General features: G+C 45.7%; 2 protein-coding genes across 9 annotated transcripts in view; both read right to left on the reverse strand.

The window, feature by feature from the left end:
- Positions 1-9,328, reverse strand: part of GLB1 (galactosidase beta 1) — a 96,340-nt gene extending 87,012 nt beyond the window's left edge. For 4 of the 6 annotated variants that reach the window (XM_035568867.2, XM_050708575.1, XM_035568869.2 and 1 more), the window contains exon 1: positions 9,196-9,311. In XM_035568867.2, coding sequence (XP_035424760.1) covers positions 9,196-9,249 — 54 coding nt within the window. In that variant the 5' untranslated portion in view covers positions 9,250-9,311. Of the gene's footprint in view, positions 1-7,432; positions 7,493-9,195 lie in introns of all 6 variants that reach the window. The other 2 variants (XM_035568866.2, XM_035568865.2) reach the window with 2 other exon arrangements.
- TMPPE (transmembrane protein with metallophosphoesterase domain) lies at positions 1,922-9,326 on the reverse strand. 3 transcript variants are annotated; one of them, XM_035568873.2, is made up of 3 exons: positions 9,196-9,241; positions 7,433-7,492; positions 1,931-6,341 (listed from the first exon to the last, which is right to left on the reverse strand). In XM_035568873.2, exon 3 carries the CDS (start codon positions 6,301-6,303, stop codon positions 4,984-4,986), a length of 1,320 nt encoding a protein of 439 aa, XP_035424766.1. In that variant the 5' UTR covers positions 6,304-6,341; positions 7,433-7,492; positions 9,196-9,241; the 3' UTR covers positions 1,931-4,983. The 3 variants fall into 3 exon arrangements, with proteins under 3 accessions (XP_035424767.1, XP_035424766.1, XP_050564533.1); XM_035568874.2 differs by lacking the exon at positions 7,433-7,492 and having other exon boundaries at positions 1,922-6,392; positions 9,196-9,326; XM_050708576.1 differs by lacking the exon at positions 9,196-9,241 and having other exon boundaries at positions 1,931-6,392; positions 7,433-7,473.
- Positions 9,329-15,084: the final 5,756 nt, after the last annotated feature.

Raw genomic sequence — 15,084 nt, forward strand, 5'->3', positions numbered from 1 at the left:
AATTACGTTGTTGTCATAACTTCACACTGTTAAGCCTCAAGTAAACTGCCACTGCAGAAAACGCACAGGTATGTACCACCTGCTTACTTTTCTTTCAATGCAGACCTAAGTGACACTGCAGATTTTTGATTTATAACCTACATGCTGATTCCTGGGAATGCCGCACTAAGATGGAATTGTACTGTATGTATTCCATAAGAAAACAATTCACCCTTAAGAACAGCAAGTAAGCTTTTCACATTCTTTTGACATTTATTCCTCTAGGGTACCATGACAAGTCCTAGCATTACTGCAGAGCCAAGTACTCCATAATGATCATGACTAAACGAAACGCCAAACTCAGGTGGCAGCAACATAATTTTGCAATAATACCAAACGTAAAGAGAGAAGCATTAGCAAAAAAAAAAAAAAAGAAAACATTAAAAAACCATTATGGTTGCATTTGATTTCCTGACTCCATACAGTGTTTTTAATTTTACCTTCCACATTCAACTAGTAAAAGTCCTGGAGACAAAGCAGTGCAGCCCAACTGCTGTTGCTCCCCTCTTCCCCTCTGAAAGAGAGTTCAACCCTCTTCCCCAGACTGACCTATGGCAAAGGCACTCACCCCATCTACAGCAGACTGCTGCCAAGAGATGCTACACCCTAAACCAACTGTTTACAAAGATCCACTCTCAGGGGACAGACACCTCTGGCAGAGAAATGGGGATTTCTTCAATGAAAAGGAGACAATCATCAAAAAGTATCACCAGTTACCATTTAAAGCTGTGAAAGTAACTGTATATTACCATCCTTACACATACACCTCATGATATGAGGAGGGCTTCCTGAGTACTTATTCTGATTTACCTCATTTGTTTCCCATTGTAAACAAACGTCCCTTCATGATTAACTATGCAACATTGTTTTATTGTCAATGCACAACTTCAGCCGTTTCTTACGGCATACACTGTAGGGCTCACAATGACGCCTAAACAGTTCTTGCCGTGTATTTGTCTGGTTCAACCAACATTGTGTACTCATGGTTGTGAATATACAGCAGGAATGAATTCCCTGCATCTCCCTAGAAGATGTGGTAGCGGAGCTATTTGTTTGGTAAGCACATTCAACAAGCACAAATGCTCTCTACTGTTTTGGATGCCAGTTCATTCATATCACACCGTAATAATGGTCAGATAAAAGATTGAAGCCCTTAGAGGCAATGATATAATGCTGCACTCAGAATACACTCACATGGAAAAGGGAGGCACTAGAGAATCTGTCCTTTCTTAAATCAAGTAGGCAGCCGCTTTTGCAGCATCAATGCTCTTTCAATGTTTTTTAATGTGTGTTTCTCCCAACTTTGTAAAAAGAAATTTCATAGTTTCAGCACATAAACCTGTTAGTCATTTAACAGCCACTAGAATCTCATTCTTCAAATTTAGAAAATTGAGTTTTTTCCCCTTGTTTGGAAAGGACACAAATGTGGATACAAATCCGCTTTGAACCTCTCCACCTGGGGACATTTCTAGCATCTCATGATGACCATTCAAAGCCAGAACACCTCTTTCTCCACCCCCATCAAAACTGAGAATCACAAACCTGCTGCTCCCTTCCCCAGCACCCTCTCCTCCCATCCAAAACCAACAGCTCTGTATCCTTTCTCTGCTCTTAAAGTGGTTTTCTTTGCCCCATGTCCTCATCTCTTCAGCCCGCACTTCTTCCCAATAGTAGTAGGCACTGGGCAAATTTAACAGCAGCCTTATTTTTACCACTTTCCTCTACACCTCATTAGCAGCGAGGGTGTAAGATTTTTCCAAACCTAGTCAGATTTACAGTCAGCAGCTTTTTTCTCATAAATAAAACTAAGGTATTAAAACTATTCAGTGTGATCTGCTACAATAAATACTAGTACAGAATAAAAGGTCATTAGAGGCATCTTTCTTGGTAATAAAGTTTTTATTAAATCCCAACATTTAAAGCATTTGTTATACCACAATTTACATATTTCCAAAACCAACCTCCACTGATTATATACTGTAATAAATATAACTTTCACAAAGTGATTTTACTATTCTTGTATTATCCTGACAGTAATAAACCCTGGCCCCAGCCAATCCCCCAAATGGACTGGCCTTCTGTAGGAAGAAATATACATTCCTTTAGTTAAGTTCTCCAGATCAAATACATTCAAGATAAAAAAATATATATATTAAAAAAAAAATAAGCAGCACAGCAACTTTTGTCATCTGTAATAGTGAACACAGATCTAAATCACTCATATATGAGTCAAATTGGAACAAGCATAGAAAAATCCTCAAAGGACAACTAGGGATTGCTGTCTTTGAGAGCTTTTAGAAAAGATTAATTCCTCTTACCATCAAGAAGATGGTTGATATATGATATTTTCCATATATAATTAAAAAAAAAAAGAGTAGGAAAAGGCTTTGAAGTTTTTTGGCACAGAAGTAAACATTTTAAGTGTTACTAATCATCAAACAACCAAACTTTCAGAAGCAGTTTTTTAAAAAATAACTAAATTACTTTGAGAGAACTTAATACATTTTCAAAATGATAGTGTGACCACATCTGCTCCTGAGAGAATACAAGGAGGAGCACATACACACAAAGTAATGCAGAAGTCATCTGTGTACTCCTGGGACAGAAGGATCATTTCAGCCAGGTTTCTGTACACATTTGGACAGAATGAGGAGAGAAATAAAAAGCAGAGCAGGAGGAGGAAAAATAAATAAAAAGACTGGCAACTTGTTGCTAGAAATTAATGCCATCTAAAGCCAGTCCTACAAAAGACTCCTGATAAGGAAACTAGCAAAGAAATTTGTCTCAACACAATAACTCTCAAAATAACAAGTTAAAGGCTGTAAATACACCAAAACCCCAGGACTACTGGCCTAGAGGGAATACCCTACATTACCCAATCCAGAACACAGCTTTCAAATTAAGGCATTTTGATGTAACACAGAGGGTTACAAGCTATCGAGAGATTCTTTCTACTTAAGGCCATTTTAAACTAAGTGATGGAAAAGAATCCCAAAAGGACACTGTGTGGACAGTGGGAAGTGCTAAATACATGTGAAAGTTGCAGGATACTTGAGCAAAAGTATATATTGTTGCATAAGCATAAGAAAAAAAAATTACAAAGTTATAGGTACTGGGAAACAGAATGATCTAGTCCAACAAGTAAAGAGCTTGGTGGGTCAGGCGTTTGGTTGTCAGACTAAGAGGACAGGCTTCTCTAGCTCGTCCACCAATCTTCCAGTGCACATGACACATTTTCTAGTATGTCCTTACAGTATCTCTCAGTATTCCTGCTAGTAAAAATGCAAGATCTTCGCACAGAGGAATAGGATACCAAAAAAGCTAAGTAGTTAAAAACTCCACGTCGGGGGGTTCAAGGGAGTGGATGAAGTGAGACTTTGAAATTTCACCTACAGAACTTCTCACCCTTACAAAGCTCATGGTACTCTTCAAATACCCCCACATACACGCCTCTCCCACAAAATGAAAACAGGCACTGGCACTGAAGAGTAAAACAGAAGAGTGTCTGGCTCAGGACCACATGGGAAGGCAGGAAAATACTGAACACCACAGTTCTGGTCCTGCCATCCTCAGTTTTGTCTCTGCAAGCATGGAACTCGTTTGTCCCATGGCTTGTGTTGTTTGTGGCATTTCATATAGCTGCATTGAGGCGGAAGGGAAGGAGGGGGAGATGTGCAGAAGAAAACTGTTTCATCAGCCTCAGCAACATACAAATATTAATTTACAACCTGACTTTCCTGTATGAGCCATGAAAATAAACATGTTTTTAAGATTTTCTAATCATTCATATTTTCCAGTGCTATTAATTTGTGTTAAGCCCTTCTAGGAAAGGCAGAGAGAAATTCCCCATAGCTCATTATCCTGTAGTAGTTATTCTGCTATGTGCTTATCATACAATAAGGACATTGATATGCAAATGCTATTAAGGAAAGTCACTTGCTGCACAGTTTAGTTTTCTTAAAGAAGACATCACTTACTTGAAATATCAAAACATTAAAGTTCAAGCATTAACCCACTGAATATCATTTGCATCACTTTCAAATAACATCCCCTTACTGTCATAAAAGATAAATCACAGAAGAGAAATTAAGCATAAACAAAAAATACAAACTGAGCTGATTATTTCAGCTTTGGACTTTACAAAAGGAGGTACTGAATGCTCAAGCAGCAACAGAAATTATATTAATTAAAAGTTTTTTTCATTTGCTTTTATTAGAGCTGCTTTCAGTAATTACTAGATGCCCAGTTATTCTGAGGAAAACGCCTGCAGAAAGACAGCTATTTTGATCCTTTATTATCAGCTTCCCCAACTTTTCAATCGTGAAAAAACTGCTTTTCAGGAACTGCTGCCTAACACCTCACAGTATTGGTAAGCAGCCCAGACCTGGAGCCCCACTGCATGCTGCACACAGGCAGTGCAGTAAAGACATCCTAAAGAAATCCAGCCTCAGTCAAAGAAATATAACTGTTCCTTTCCTGTAACTTTTCTGGTGTAAGACTTTTGGAATGGATACTCTCTGGACACTCCGTAGTCCCTTCTGCAAGACATGCACGTGTGATTTCACTGCAAGAGATCAGAACCTTCACTGGTCTGAGATTTGATAAGGCAGCTGCCTCATGTGTAATAAACAGTGAAACGTGAATTAGCCACAGGACACAGGTATTACTAAACATGCACAGTACATGCATCGTCTCCACGGCAGTGTTATCTTTAAACGCAGAATCTCCGTAATAACAAACTTTAAATGTTAATTTCTTCAGTATTTTAGCATTTGTTTCATACACCTAAGATAGATTTAGTTTTTTCCTCAGACTTAACAGAACCTGTTGTAGTCCATCCTGACACATTTCTATTACTTCCCTGAAAAATGATTTGCTTTCTGAGCAGAAGAGCCAATATACTGACCAAAAATGATTGCAGAAGTCTGTCAAATGTGAAACTCCTCAAGGAGACCGTAGAATTATCTCTGTTATTTCAGCTCTGCTGCCCAACCTCATGGGTATTCCAAAGTACATTGTCCCTGGGCTGACGTAGACAAAGGTGTTCTGCCCAACTTTGTACAAGCCAACAAAGAAGGGATTCAGAAAATAAGCCCCAGCATTTAGTGGGAACATTTGCCCTCCATGAGTATGGCCTGAGAGAATTAAATTTATGTCTGGTCTCTCGTGAAGGGCCCACTTTGCAGCAACTGGCTGATGAGCTAGCAGCACAATCGCATGCTCGCTGCTACAACCTCTGAGAGCTTTTTTTAAATCCATGCCATGCCCTGAGTAGCGCAACACATCTGCCTCAATATCATCAACACCAGCCAGGCAGAACCAATCACCAGGGGTCTTCGGTGAAACAATCTTCACATTCTCATTATGGAGTGGCCGAATGTTAAATGATTTTAACAGCTCAAACCAGTTGCCAACATCCGATGTGTAGTACTCATGGTTTCCTGTGACAAAGTAAGTCCCCAGAGGGGAATTAAGTTCTCCAAGAGGCTCAACAGCTGGTCGTATGATCTCTGCCTCGGAGTCAGTCAGGTCACCAACAATCACTGTGATATCTGGTTTCAAAGCCTTAACCATTTGCACAATCATTGCAAGCTTGGTCTTCCCAACTGTAGGCCCCAGGTGGATATCTGAAAGCAACACCACTTTCAGATTGTTCATTGTTGAGGGCAGCTTGCAAACTGGAATCTCCACTGAATTCACAGTAGGAGGCTGGGAAGCATTTAACAGCCCGATGACAGTCAGCCCAACAGTCAGCATGACTGCCAAAACTGGCTTCACGGCTGTTCTGCTGTTCTTATTGCTGCTGCCTGCCTTAGCGCCTCTCCCAGCCAAGAACTTACAAGCCTGCTCTACAGAGCCTAGAGCAAAGAGGAAGAAGATGAGAATGATATAGGCCCCCAGGCAAGCGTAGGCAGCTAAAGAAAAGAAATATGGCTCTTCCGCAACAAGAAATAGCGACGTAAAGAAGCTTGAATGAGCCAAAGCTAGAAACATCAGCACAGCTATTTTCCATGGCATGAAACAGAAGGAGCTGGCAGCTGAAGACCTGTAGAACATGGTGACTGTGCTTCTCCAAACATGAAGAGATCCTATCAACATGAGAGCATTAGCAAACAGTGCCATCTGCAGCCTTAGAAGCCAACGCCGCATCTTGAGCTCCAGTTGTTCTGCCAGATAGCTCCGCGATAACATCATGGAGAAGAAAACCACTCCTGCAGCCACTGCAGCCTTTGCTTCAAGGGGCAGTTGCTTGACGGAGATCATCTTTGCTTCCTGATCGTTCCCTTCTGCTCTGTAGGAGTCTCCAGTAGAAAATAATGTGATTATGAAGGGATGCCTTGGGTTAATGAAGCCTGCAACCAGGAACCAGTATCAGCCATTTTAAAATATTACATACATTCCCTTTTTCCCAGACTGCTAGGGGTCTGCTAGGCTGCATGTACTACCCAGGATACTGGGTCATAGAGAATTACTACAATAAAGACAGGGAAGAAATTTCCTAACGTGGGATAAATAGTCAACTAAAAATACTCTGCTCTGACAGTTTGTTTCCAAGTTCTCTGCCCTCCAGCCTCAATGATTCCTCCCCCTTCTTTTTCATTGCTATTTCCTCATTAAGTCTTCCTAAAAACATTTGACAATAGATCACAACAGTGATGCAACAACTGCTGGTAACAGTCACCAAACTATTTGCAAACAGTCATTACAGTATTTGAAAGCCCTATACAGATTCTGTGACCAAGCTGCTTCTGCTCTGAACTTAGCGCACGTGTTTTATGTTCTTTTTCCCAAGCATCTGGCTCCATCACAAAAGCACATATCACCATGCATCATTCTGACTGAACACATGAGGCTCTACAGACACACACAACAGCAGCAGGGAAATACCCACTGGAACAGCTAGCCAGATACAGCTGTGGTCCTAGAAACTGCAGGTGATATATGTGGAAATATCCCTTGGGGAACAAGAATTCCTCAAAGCCCTCAGAATTGGTAGGACTGGTGAAATCCACGTTGTGTTTTGCTACTCACTTCCTGCTCACTCCCACTACATGTACAGTTCCTAAAACTTGACACCTATTTCAGGATATCCTGGCATCCTAACAGGATGCAAATAAATTGAAAAGGGATTAAAACATAATGGGCTGTGTAAACCTAATGCATCTCCGCTTCCAGATTGAAAACAAACAAGTAAGCATCAGTTACGTCTGAATTATACTGGAAATCCCTGTTTTGCTCTGTATTTTGCTAAGAGTACAGTGTTTCTATTTTTGCACAGTTTGTGTATTTCTATTTAAAATAAACCTACTGTTTTACGTTAACCATAGATGAAAAATGTTTGGAAGTCTTTCATAACATACAATATTGACCAAGTTTGAGATAACAGAAATACCTTATTTAAAGCCATGCAGGAATATATGCTTTCTTCCAAACCGCTTCAGTCTGTACTTAGCTAGAAAAAAAATAAGCAATCAGTACAGCCAAAAATATCTCAGAACTGGGTCATGAAAGCAGCCTCGTAGGGCTCTGCAGTGAGCTTGAGGCCAGAAGCCTACAAACCTAAGCTTGCCAATATGCTCATCTGTAGCACATACTTTCCCTAACTTAAAAGGATGTTAGCAACTCTGTGATGATAGTTCCCTGCTGTATTTTTGAGGACTAGAGCAACCTTTAGAAAGACCCCTTCTCCCATTGCTTGGTCAACGAACAATGGGTTAAGAAAGAAAGTGTGTGTCCAAGTCTCAGTTCCTCAAGGCCTCACAGCTGTTACAACACTATTCTTAAAAAAACAACGCTATTTTACATGCATGCCTCTGCAGAAAGTAAATAAAGCTAGGAAGATAAGAACATAGGAAGTGTCCTACTGGTTCACGTCCATGGTTCTCTAAACACAAGGCTACATTCTGCCTGGACAACAGCAATAAGGAACGTTGTTTAAAGGAATGCAATCCTGGCCACTGCCTGTGGTCTGCTCATCCTCTACTACTCCAAGTGATAGAACTGTTACATTAGGGGTGTTAGAAGGCACACCCCTGCCTAGTCCTTTCTGCATGTTATTTACGAGCCTGATATATTTCAATTTGTTTTATCTTTTTTGTTGAATCCTGTTTGCTTCTACAACCCCCTGTAGCAGGAAATTACTTAATTACTAAATGCACTGTATATTTTTCAAGTATCTTACCTGCTTTAAACCAATCTGCTAGATTCAACTGTTAAACTACATTTGCCAAGCACCCCTCTTCTCACACCACTGAAGTTGGAATCAGTTCCCCTTTCTTATTCATTACCTTCACAGTCCTCCAAGGCTCAGTCATAACCCTACCCCTCCCAGCAACCACAATTACTATCACTGAATTCCCTTAGATAAATATATCCCATGAGGTCATGCTGCTTTTCACACAGCTTTAGCCTTCCGTGCATTTCTCAATTAACAAATATCAAGAAAAAAGCAAGACTTTGCTTTGAGCTCAACGCCTAAGTGACAAAGCACAGCTCCCACAACATGTGGCAAGCCTCAGAGTTTATCTAGGCCTCCAGTTAGGCAGTGGTGCAGCTCCAGCAAGATGCAACAAGGGAGTCAAAGCTAAGGAAGGGCAGAAGTGGGAACACACAGGTCCCTGTGGTGGCACCCCACAAGAAGAGCCAGCTGCCCCATGGGACCAGCTAACACGGTGTCCCTAGCAGGTAACAGCAGTTCGATTTCCGCCCCCCTTCCCCTCCCAGGCTCTCTTAATTAGGCCTCAGAATATATTAATTCTTTCAAAAGCGAGTCTAAATGAGGGATGCGGTGCACCCAGCAGAACCGCTTCGGCCAGACAGGGCGGGTATTACTGGGGTGCAGGTGCCCAGGCAGCGCCCCTGCAGGAGAGTGACTCCCCCAGGGGTGCAAAGGGGGAAGGATCCAGCCCCTGCTGGTGGGGCCCAACGAAATAGCCACCCGCCCTTCAAAGGTGAATTAATAACGGCCCAGCGGCCATGGGGAGGAAATAAAAGCCGTGATGAAGGCTGTGCACACCTGGCAGCACCCTCCTCCTGTGGGGGAAGCCCCTAGAAACGCCATTTTCTACCCACCCATCCCCAACGACCCTCACACCACTCCCGCTAACAGCCGCCCCCAACGGCCCGGGGGACGGGACGGGACGGGACTCGACTCACCGCGGCCCTGAGGACCGTCGCCAGGCCGGCCACCAGGAGCAGGAGCCGCAGCATGCCGGGCGGCAAGGGCGGCCGGTGCTCTCCTACCCTGCCCCCCTTGCCCGCAGCCGGCGCCGTCAGCTGACCGCCCTCCCGCCGGGCCTGTTCCGCCCTGCACCGCCCCCTGGCCGGCCCGGAAAGGGAAAGGGGAAGGATGAAAAGGGGCGGAGCCGCCGTGCGGCCTCGGAAATAGAAGTGCCAAACAGAATGCAAGGGCGTGCAACGCTAGGTAGTCCCGCGCGGTCTCCCATCCGAGTATTAGCCAAGCCCAAACCTGCTTAGTGTCCGCGATCAGACGGGATCAGGCGGTTCCAAGGTAGTACGAGTATATATAGGAGGAAGGATTTCTCCTGTGTGCTTTTAAGCACACCCCCCTGTGCCACAGTAACTAACAGCTGCTCAGTCTCCTTTTTTGTTCTGTTCTGAATAGCAGTAGTCTTCCCACCACTACTCTTGTTGGCATCTTATTCTGCCGTCACCTTGCACACTTTACAAACTTCACCTGCTTTGTGCAAACACAAGCAACTCGCTTATTGGCAAGATGATGACTTCACCCCCCTCAGCTTCCCCTTCAACACAGCTGACACATCCCAAGCAAGATACAACCACCTGCCCGCTCCCAAGCCTATTCCCACACTTCAGCCACACCAAACCCTCTGCAGGCTGCACAGCCACAAGCACACTTTGGCTAGCCTACCAGACATCTCATTCCTTCCCCTGGACCTCTGGGACATCCACAAGCTCCTTCAGGCCCAGGTGAAGGGACTTGCCCCAGCTCCTCAGAAGGGACAAGGAAATCCCTGTGACACCTTAGCTGGGGTGTACAGGCCAAACTACCTATACACGCCTCCACGTCTCCCACCCCAGAGAGTTAGAACAGTCTCCTGGTCTACAGTCCAGCACCAGAGGCACTGACACTAGCAGGACATGATGCTGACAGGTATATTGCATTTATGTGGTAAGGGTTTGGTCGCAGGGGGGCTACAAGGGTGGCATCTGTGAAGGGACCAGAAGCTGGCCCACGTTAGAAAAGAGCCAGCTCCAACTGGCTCCAAAAGGGACCTGTTCTGGCCAGAGCTGAACCTCTGTGAGAGCAGATTTAAGAAAGGGAAAAAAAAAAAAAAAAACAACCCGCTGTGCAACATCAACTGGGAGAGAAGAGTGATGAAATATGTGAGAAACAACCCTGCAGACACAAAGGTCACTGAAGAACAAGGACAGGAGGTGCTCCAGGCACAGGGCAGAAGTTCTCCTGGGGCCTGTGGAGAGGAAACCCATGCAGAGCCCCTGCAGGAGCTGACTCTGGGCTGGAGTTGCAACCTGCAGAGAGGAGTCCACGTGGAAGCAGGAGCCTTTATTTTCTAAAAACTTCTATAATACAGATGACCACAAATCACGTGGGCTGCATTCAGCCCCCTCCACATGACACCACACCAATGATTGCAGGCAGAGGCTTTGAAAAATAATTAGCTAATATTCTGTGATTAAAGGCAAGCATGGACAGAGATATCAGGCTATTACAGATATTACCAGGAAGCAAATATATGTATATATATGTTGTGGAAATTGATGGAATAGCACTAATTAATAGTAGCAGCAATTAGCAGAAGTAGGAAGGCAGGAAAGATGGAAAAGGAAGATGCAGGAAAACACATGTTCTAGCAGCAAATTTACATTAGTATTCTAGGTTCAACATACTTATCTATAGTACTAGAGCAGTAAATATACTTATGGATTGCAAACATTGATACTATAATGGCAAACATGCTTACACTTATCAAGACTATACTTATGACAGATTACGGACATATGTGTGTACTTCATAAAATTACCATTTCCAAGTGCATCAAACCAATCCCAGAAGTGGGTTATCAAACTGACCTCAAAGGGTCTAATTAAGAAAACCAATCTCAGAATGGACCAAACCCCAGGAGTGGACCCAGGAGTGGGCCCAAATGAATAAAGAACAAAGTCTCACTTAGAAGATGATCCACATCACAGAATTTGGAGTCAGCCAGGCATCCCCAGCAAAGGTTCAATTGGTTTAGGAAATCCTGAAGAAACATTCGTGCAGCACAGGAAGTTCTGAGGGAGAAAGGGAGGTGCTGCATTTTGGATAGAAAAGGAATACTTTTTCTATCAAAAGAGACATAAGAGGGCATAAGGATACCACCTCCTTAGAGCAGCCAAAAGATGATGCTAATTTCTGTCTCACCTGAGACAACCAATAGACGATGATGTTTCCTAGTCTCTCAAAATCGTACCTTTCCCAGACTAATTATTCCTTTTCAGATAGTCAGTTGCTGTTATAGTTCCTTACTTTTGGCCTTGTTGCTGGCATCTTCAGGGATGGTACCCAGCTGTACTTCCAAGAGGCCAGCAGCACCTCCCAAGGATGCTCCAGGTTCCCAGGCCTGGTTCTCAGGCTGGCAGCTGTTTTCTTCTGCCCCAGGTTCAGGAGACTTTTTCAGTTGGCTTTTTTCCCTTTAGGACATGGTCAACTTGATGGCTGCCCCCATCACCCGCACTTTCCCATTCCCGTGATGATTTTCCACCCCCAAAATGAATTCCCATCTCTGAGTCTCTCACAGGTGCCTGCCACCTCCAGCCATTCCCCGTCCATCTGTCCTCTCCCAGCTGCAGCCAACATCCCCAAAACAATTTGTGGGGTGGGAGCGGGCTGCGTTCAGCCCCCTCCACACGACGCCACACAAATGACTGCAGGCAGAGGCTTTGAAAAATAATACAATAATTTAATGAAAGAATAATGGTGGCTGCCACCAGCAGCCCAGCCCCAGATGAGGCCCGGCTGCCTGCTCAGATGCAGCCTGCATGGTCGCTGGCCCCCGGCTCCTCCTGCTGGGCCCTGCGCAGCCATGACATGTCCCTGGCATTGGTGTTCAGCGGGGAGCGGGGCTGTCTGCGCCTGTCCTGCTCCCAGTGCCACGAGAAGCTGCGGACAAGCTGTTGTGGCATGGAGGGGCTGTGCTCCTTTAACCCGGGCAAGACACTGCGGGACCAGTAGCTGGAGGGGCTCCGCTACGTCTGCTGCTCCTGCTACCGCCCCAGCCCCACATTTTGCTGGAACCTTCCCCGGGGCTAGTGGGCTGAGGTGCCCTGCATGGGGCGCGGCACCAGCCTCACGATGGCAATGATGGGCTGGCGGCAGAGCGGGCAGGTGGCTCTGTGGGTGGCCCACGGCTGGATGCACTCCATGCAAAAGGAGTGCTCTCAGGGGTCCAGCCATGCTGCATCAGCCAGAGGGCTCAAGCAGATGGTGCAGGTCTCTTCTATGGGGGCCTCCGCAGGCAGTTCCTGGCGTGGATTGCTCATGGTGCCCGCGGCTGCTCCAGTGTGGAGATGCTTGTCCTCCCTGGGACGCTGCTCTAATGACAAGCAGGTGTCAAGCACCTCCAGTCCTCGGCACCTCCCTTGTGGGTTGCTGGCAGAACTTCAAAGACTCGTGGCCCACCAGCAGCACCTTGACACCTTGCACTCCACCAGGAAGACCTTAATGCCTTGCCTGCAACCAGAGGGATCTCAACATCTCACGTGCCACCAAAAGGACATTGACATCTCGCGTTCCACCAGAAGGACCTCGACATCTCAAGTTCCACCAGAAGGACCAGGGTGCCTCACCTGCCACCCAGAAGGACCTCACATCTCTCGAGCCACAGGAAGGACCTCGACGTCGCGCCTTCCATTAGCAACACCTCCACCTCTCGCATTCCAGCAGTAGGACCTCAGCCTCTCGAGTGCCACCAGCCAGACTCAACGAAGGCTGGACACTCAGGCATTTATGGTCAGCTGCCTTTTGTGAGGCCATAGGGTGATGGTGACTCTCTGGTGACATCAGAAGGCTCTTGGGATGCCCCTGATGGCAGCACTTAGGGATTTAATGTGACTGTTCTGAGAAAATGCTGACATGAAATGGTTGCTCCACACTGACAGGAGCAACGTCTGCCAGGCTGGGGTCCAGGCTGGGAGCGCAGCCTTCGGCCTGGAAACTGTGCCTGGGATCCAGGGAGGTCCTTGACATGCAGCTGGACACCTGAGCATCAGAGATGCCCTGAAGAAACCATCGAGGAGGACACAACAAGAATCTGAGGAACAACTTATCACCTGGGGAGGGGAAAAGGAGCCTGGGCACGAGGAAGTTGAGCCTAGAAATTGGGAACGTGCATGAGAAATGAGTTGTTTAAAGAAAATCAGGAACATCATCAACTATTGGCTGTCATAGGAGGATGGTAGAAACAAACAGAATCTCTTGGTTACCTGAACTGTTGGTGTCCTACACCATCTTATGTGTCAGTGGTATAAAAAGGGCCTGTTTTTTACCTAGAACAGAGCTTCTTTGAGAAGCTTCCCATGCTACACATGCTTCTTTCTTTCTAGTAGTTGGGCTGGATTTCAGTGTTGTTTTCCCCTCGAACTGCTTGAAGCTGGAATGTCCCACTAACTGATTTTAACCCACTGTTGTGATTTCTATCCACCCGTGGGCTGGGTAACCCCCCTTTTAGATCCTGACAGCACCCAGGAGCTGCCCCAGCCTCAGAGACAGAGCCTGTACTTGCAAAACCAACTGGCAGCCTGCTTCACATCTCATTTGCTCAGGCCTGTTTCAGTGGTCCACCTTTGGCTCAGGTCTGTTTGCAGCCTCATTGTTGCAGCCTCACTTCTCATCCTTATCTCCCTATGTCAGGTCCCTGCCTCATGTCAAAAGTTCACATCCTACTGCCATGTGGCAGCCTCCAGTTCCAAGCTCACCTTGCAGCCTCACATCCCAGCTTCATCTCCAGCATCAAGTTCCGACCTCATCTCCTAGCATCTGTATCAAGGCTGCAGTAGCAGGGGGGCTGCAGGGGTGAGCTCTGGGAGAGAGAGGTCCTATGTCAGAGAAGAGTCAGTTCTAGCCAGCTCCAAAAGGGATCTGCCACTGGCCAAGACTGAGCCAATGAGCAACACTGGTGGCACTTCTGTGATAATATAATTAAGAAAGGCTAAAAAAAAGCTGCACAACAGTGTCTGGTAGAGAGGTGTGAGGAAACATGAGAGAACCAGCCCTGCAGCCCCCCAAGGTCAGTGCAGAAGGGCAGGAGGTGCTCCAGGCATGCAGCAGAAGTTCCCCTGCAGCCTGTGGAGAGGCCCCTGGTGGAGCAGGCTGTCCCCCTGCAGCCCATGGTTCCCACTGAAGCCAGGGATAGAAGAATGGGGGCTTGCTTAATCACATTAATGATTTCTAAATAAAACAATCGTAATTATTAAAGCCAGGAATGGAAGAATGCAGGCTCGCTTAATCGCATTAAAATAGATATTGCTGAGTGTCTTTGCTTACTACTGTGTAAATTAACTGAAACAAGGAGTCTCGGGGCCCCTCACAGAGGATGTTTCCTGACAAAACAAGGAACCTGTCTCAAAAAACAGCTGAGACTGACCTTGTGGTTTGGACAAGAGCCAAGGAGCAGCTGAGTCTGTACAAAGGCAGGGGGTCAACTGGTGGTGATGAAGAGGAGTTATCAGACTTCATCCCCACGACCCCCCGACGACCACCACCTGTGGCACTGTGCAGGCGCAGATGGGAGGAGTTTATGGAAATGACTTCTTGGAGCTAATTTTAATAGAAAGCAGGCATGGGTTATGAATATGTATAGGCGTATTGGGAAACTTCATGCATATGTAACTTTTTACTGCATATAACCAAAGCAAGTTGCCGTGTTAGGGTGCGCATGGCTCTGGGAGCTATCCCGCACGCACCCGGCACCGAAATAAACCACATACCTACTTTATAACTCATTTGCTTTGAGTTGTAGAGTTCTTCCACGAATCACCACGGTGGAGCAGATCTCCACA

This window comes from Cygnus atratus, chromosome 2 (genome assembly GCF_013377495.2).
Source record: "Cygnus atratus isolate AKBS03 ecotype Queensland, Australia chromosome 2, CAtr_DNAZoo_HiC_assembly, whole genome shotgun sequence".
Classification (NCBI taxonomy): domain Eukaryota; kingdom Metazoa; phylum Chordata; class Aves; order Anseriformes; family Anatidae; genus Cygnus; species Cygnus atratus.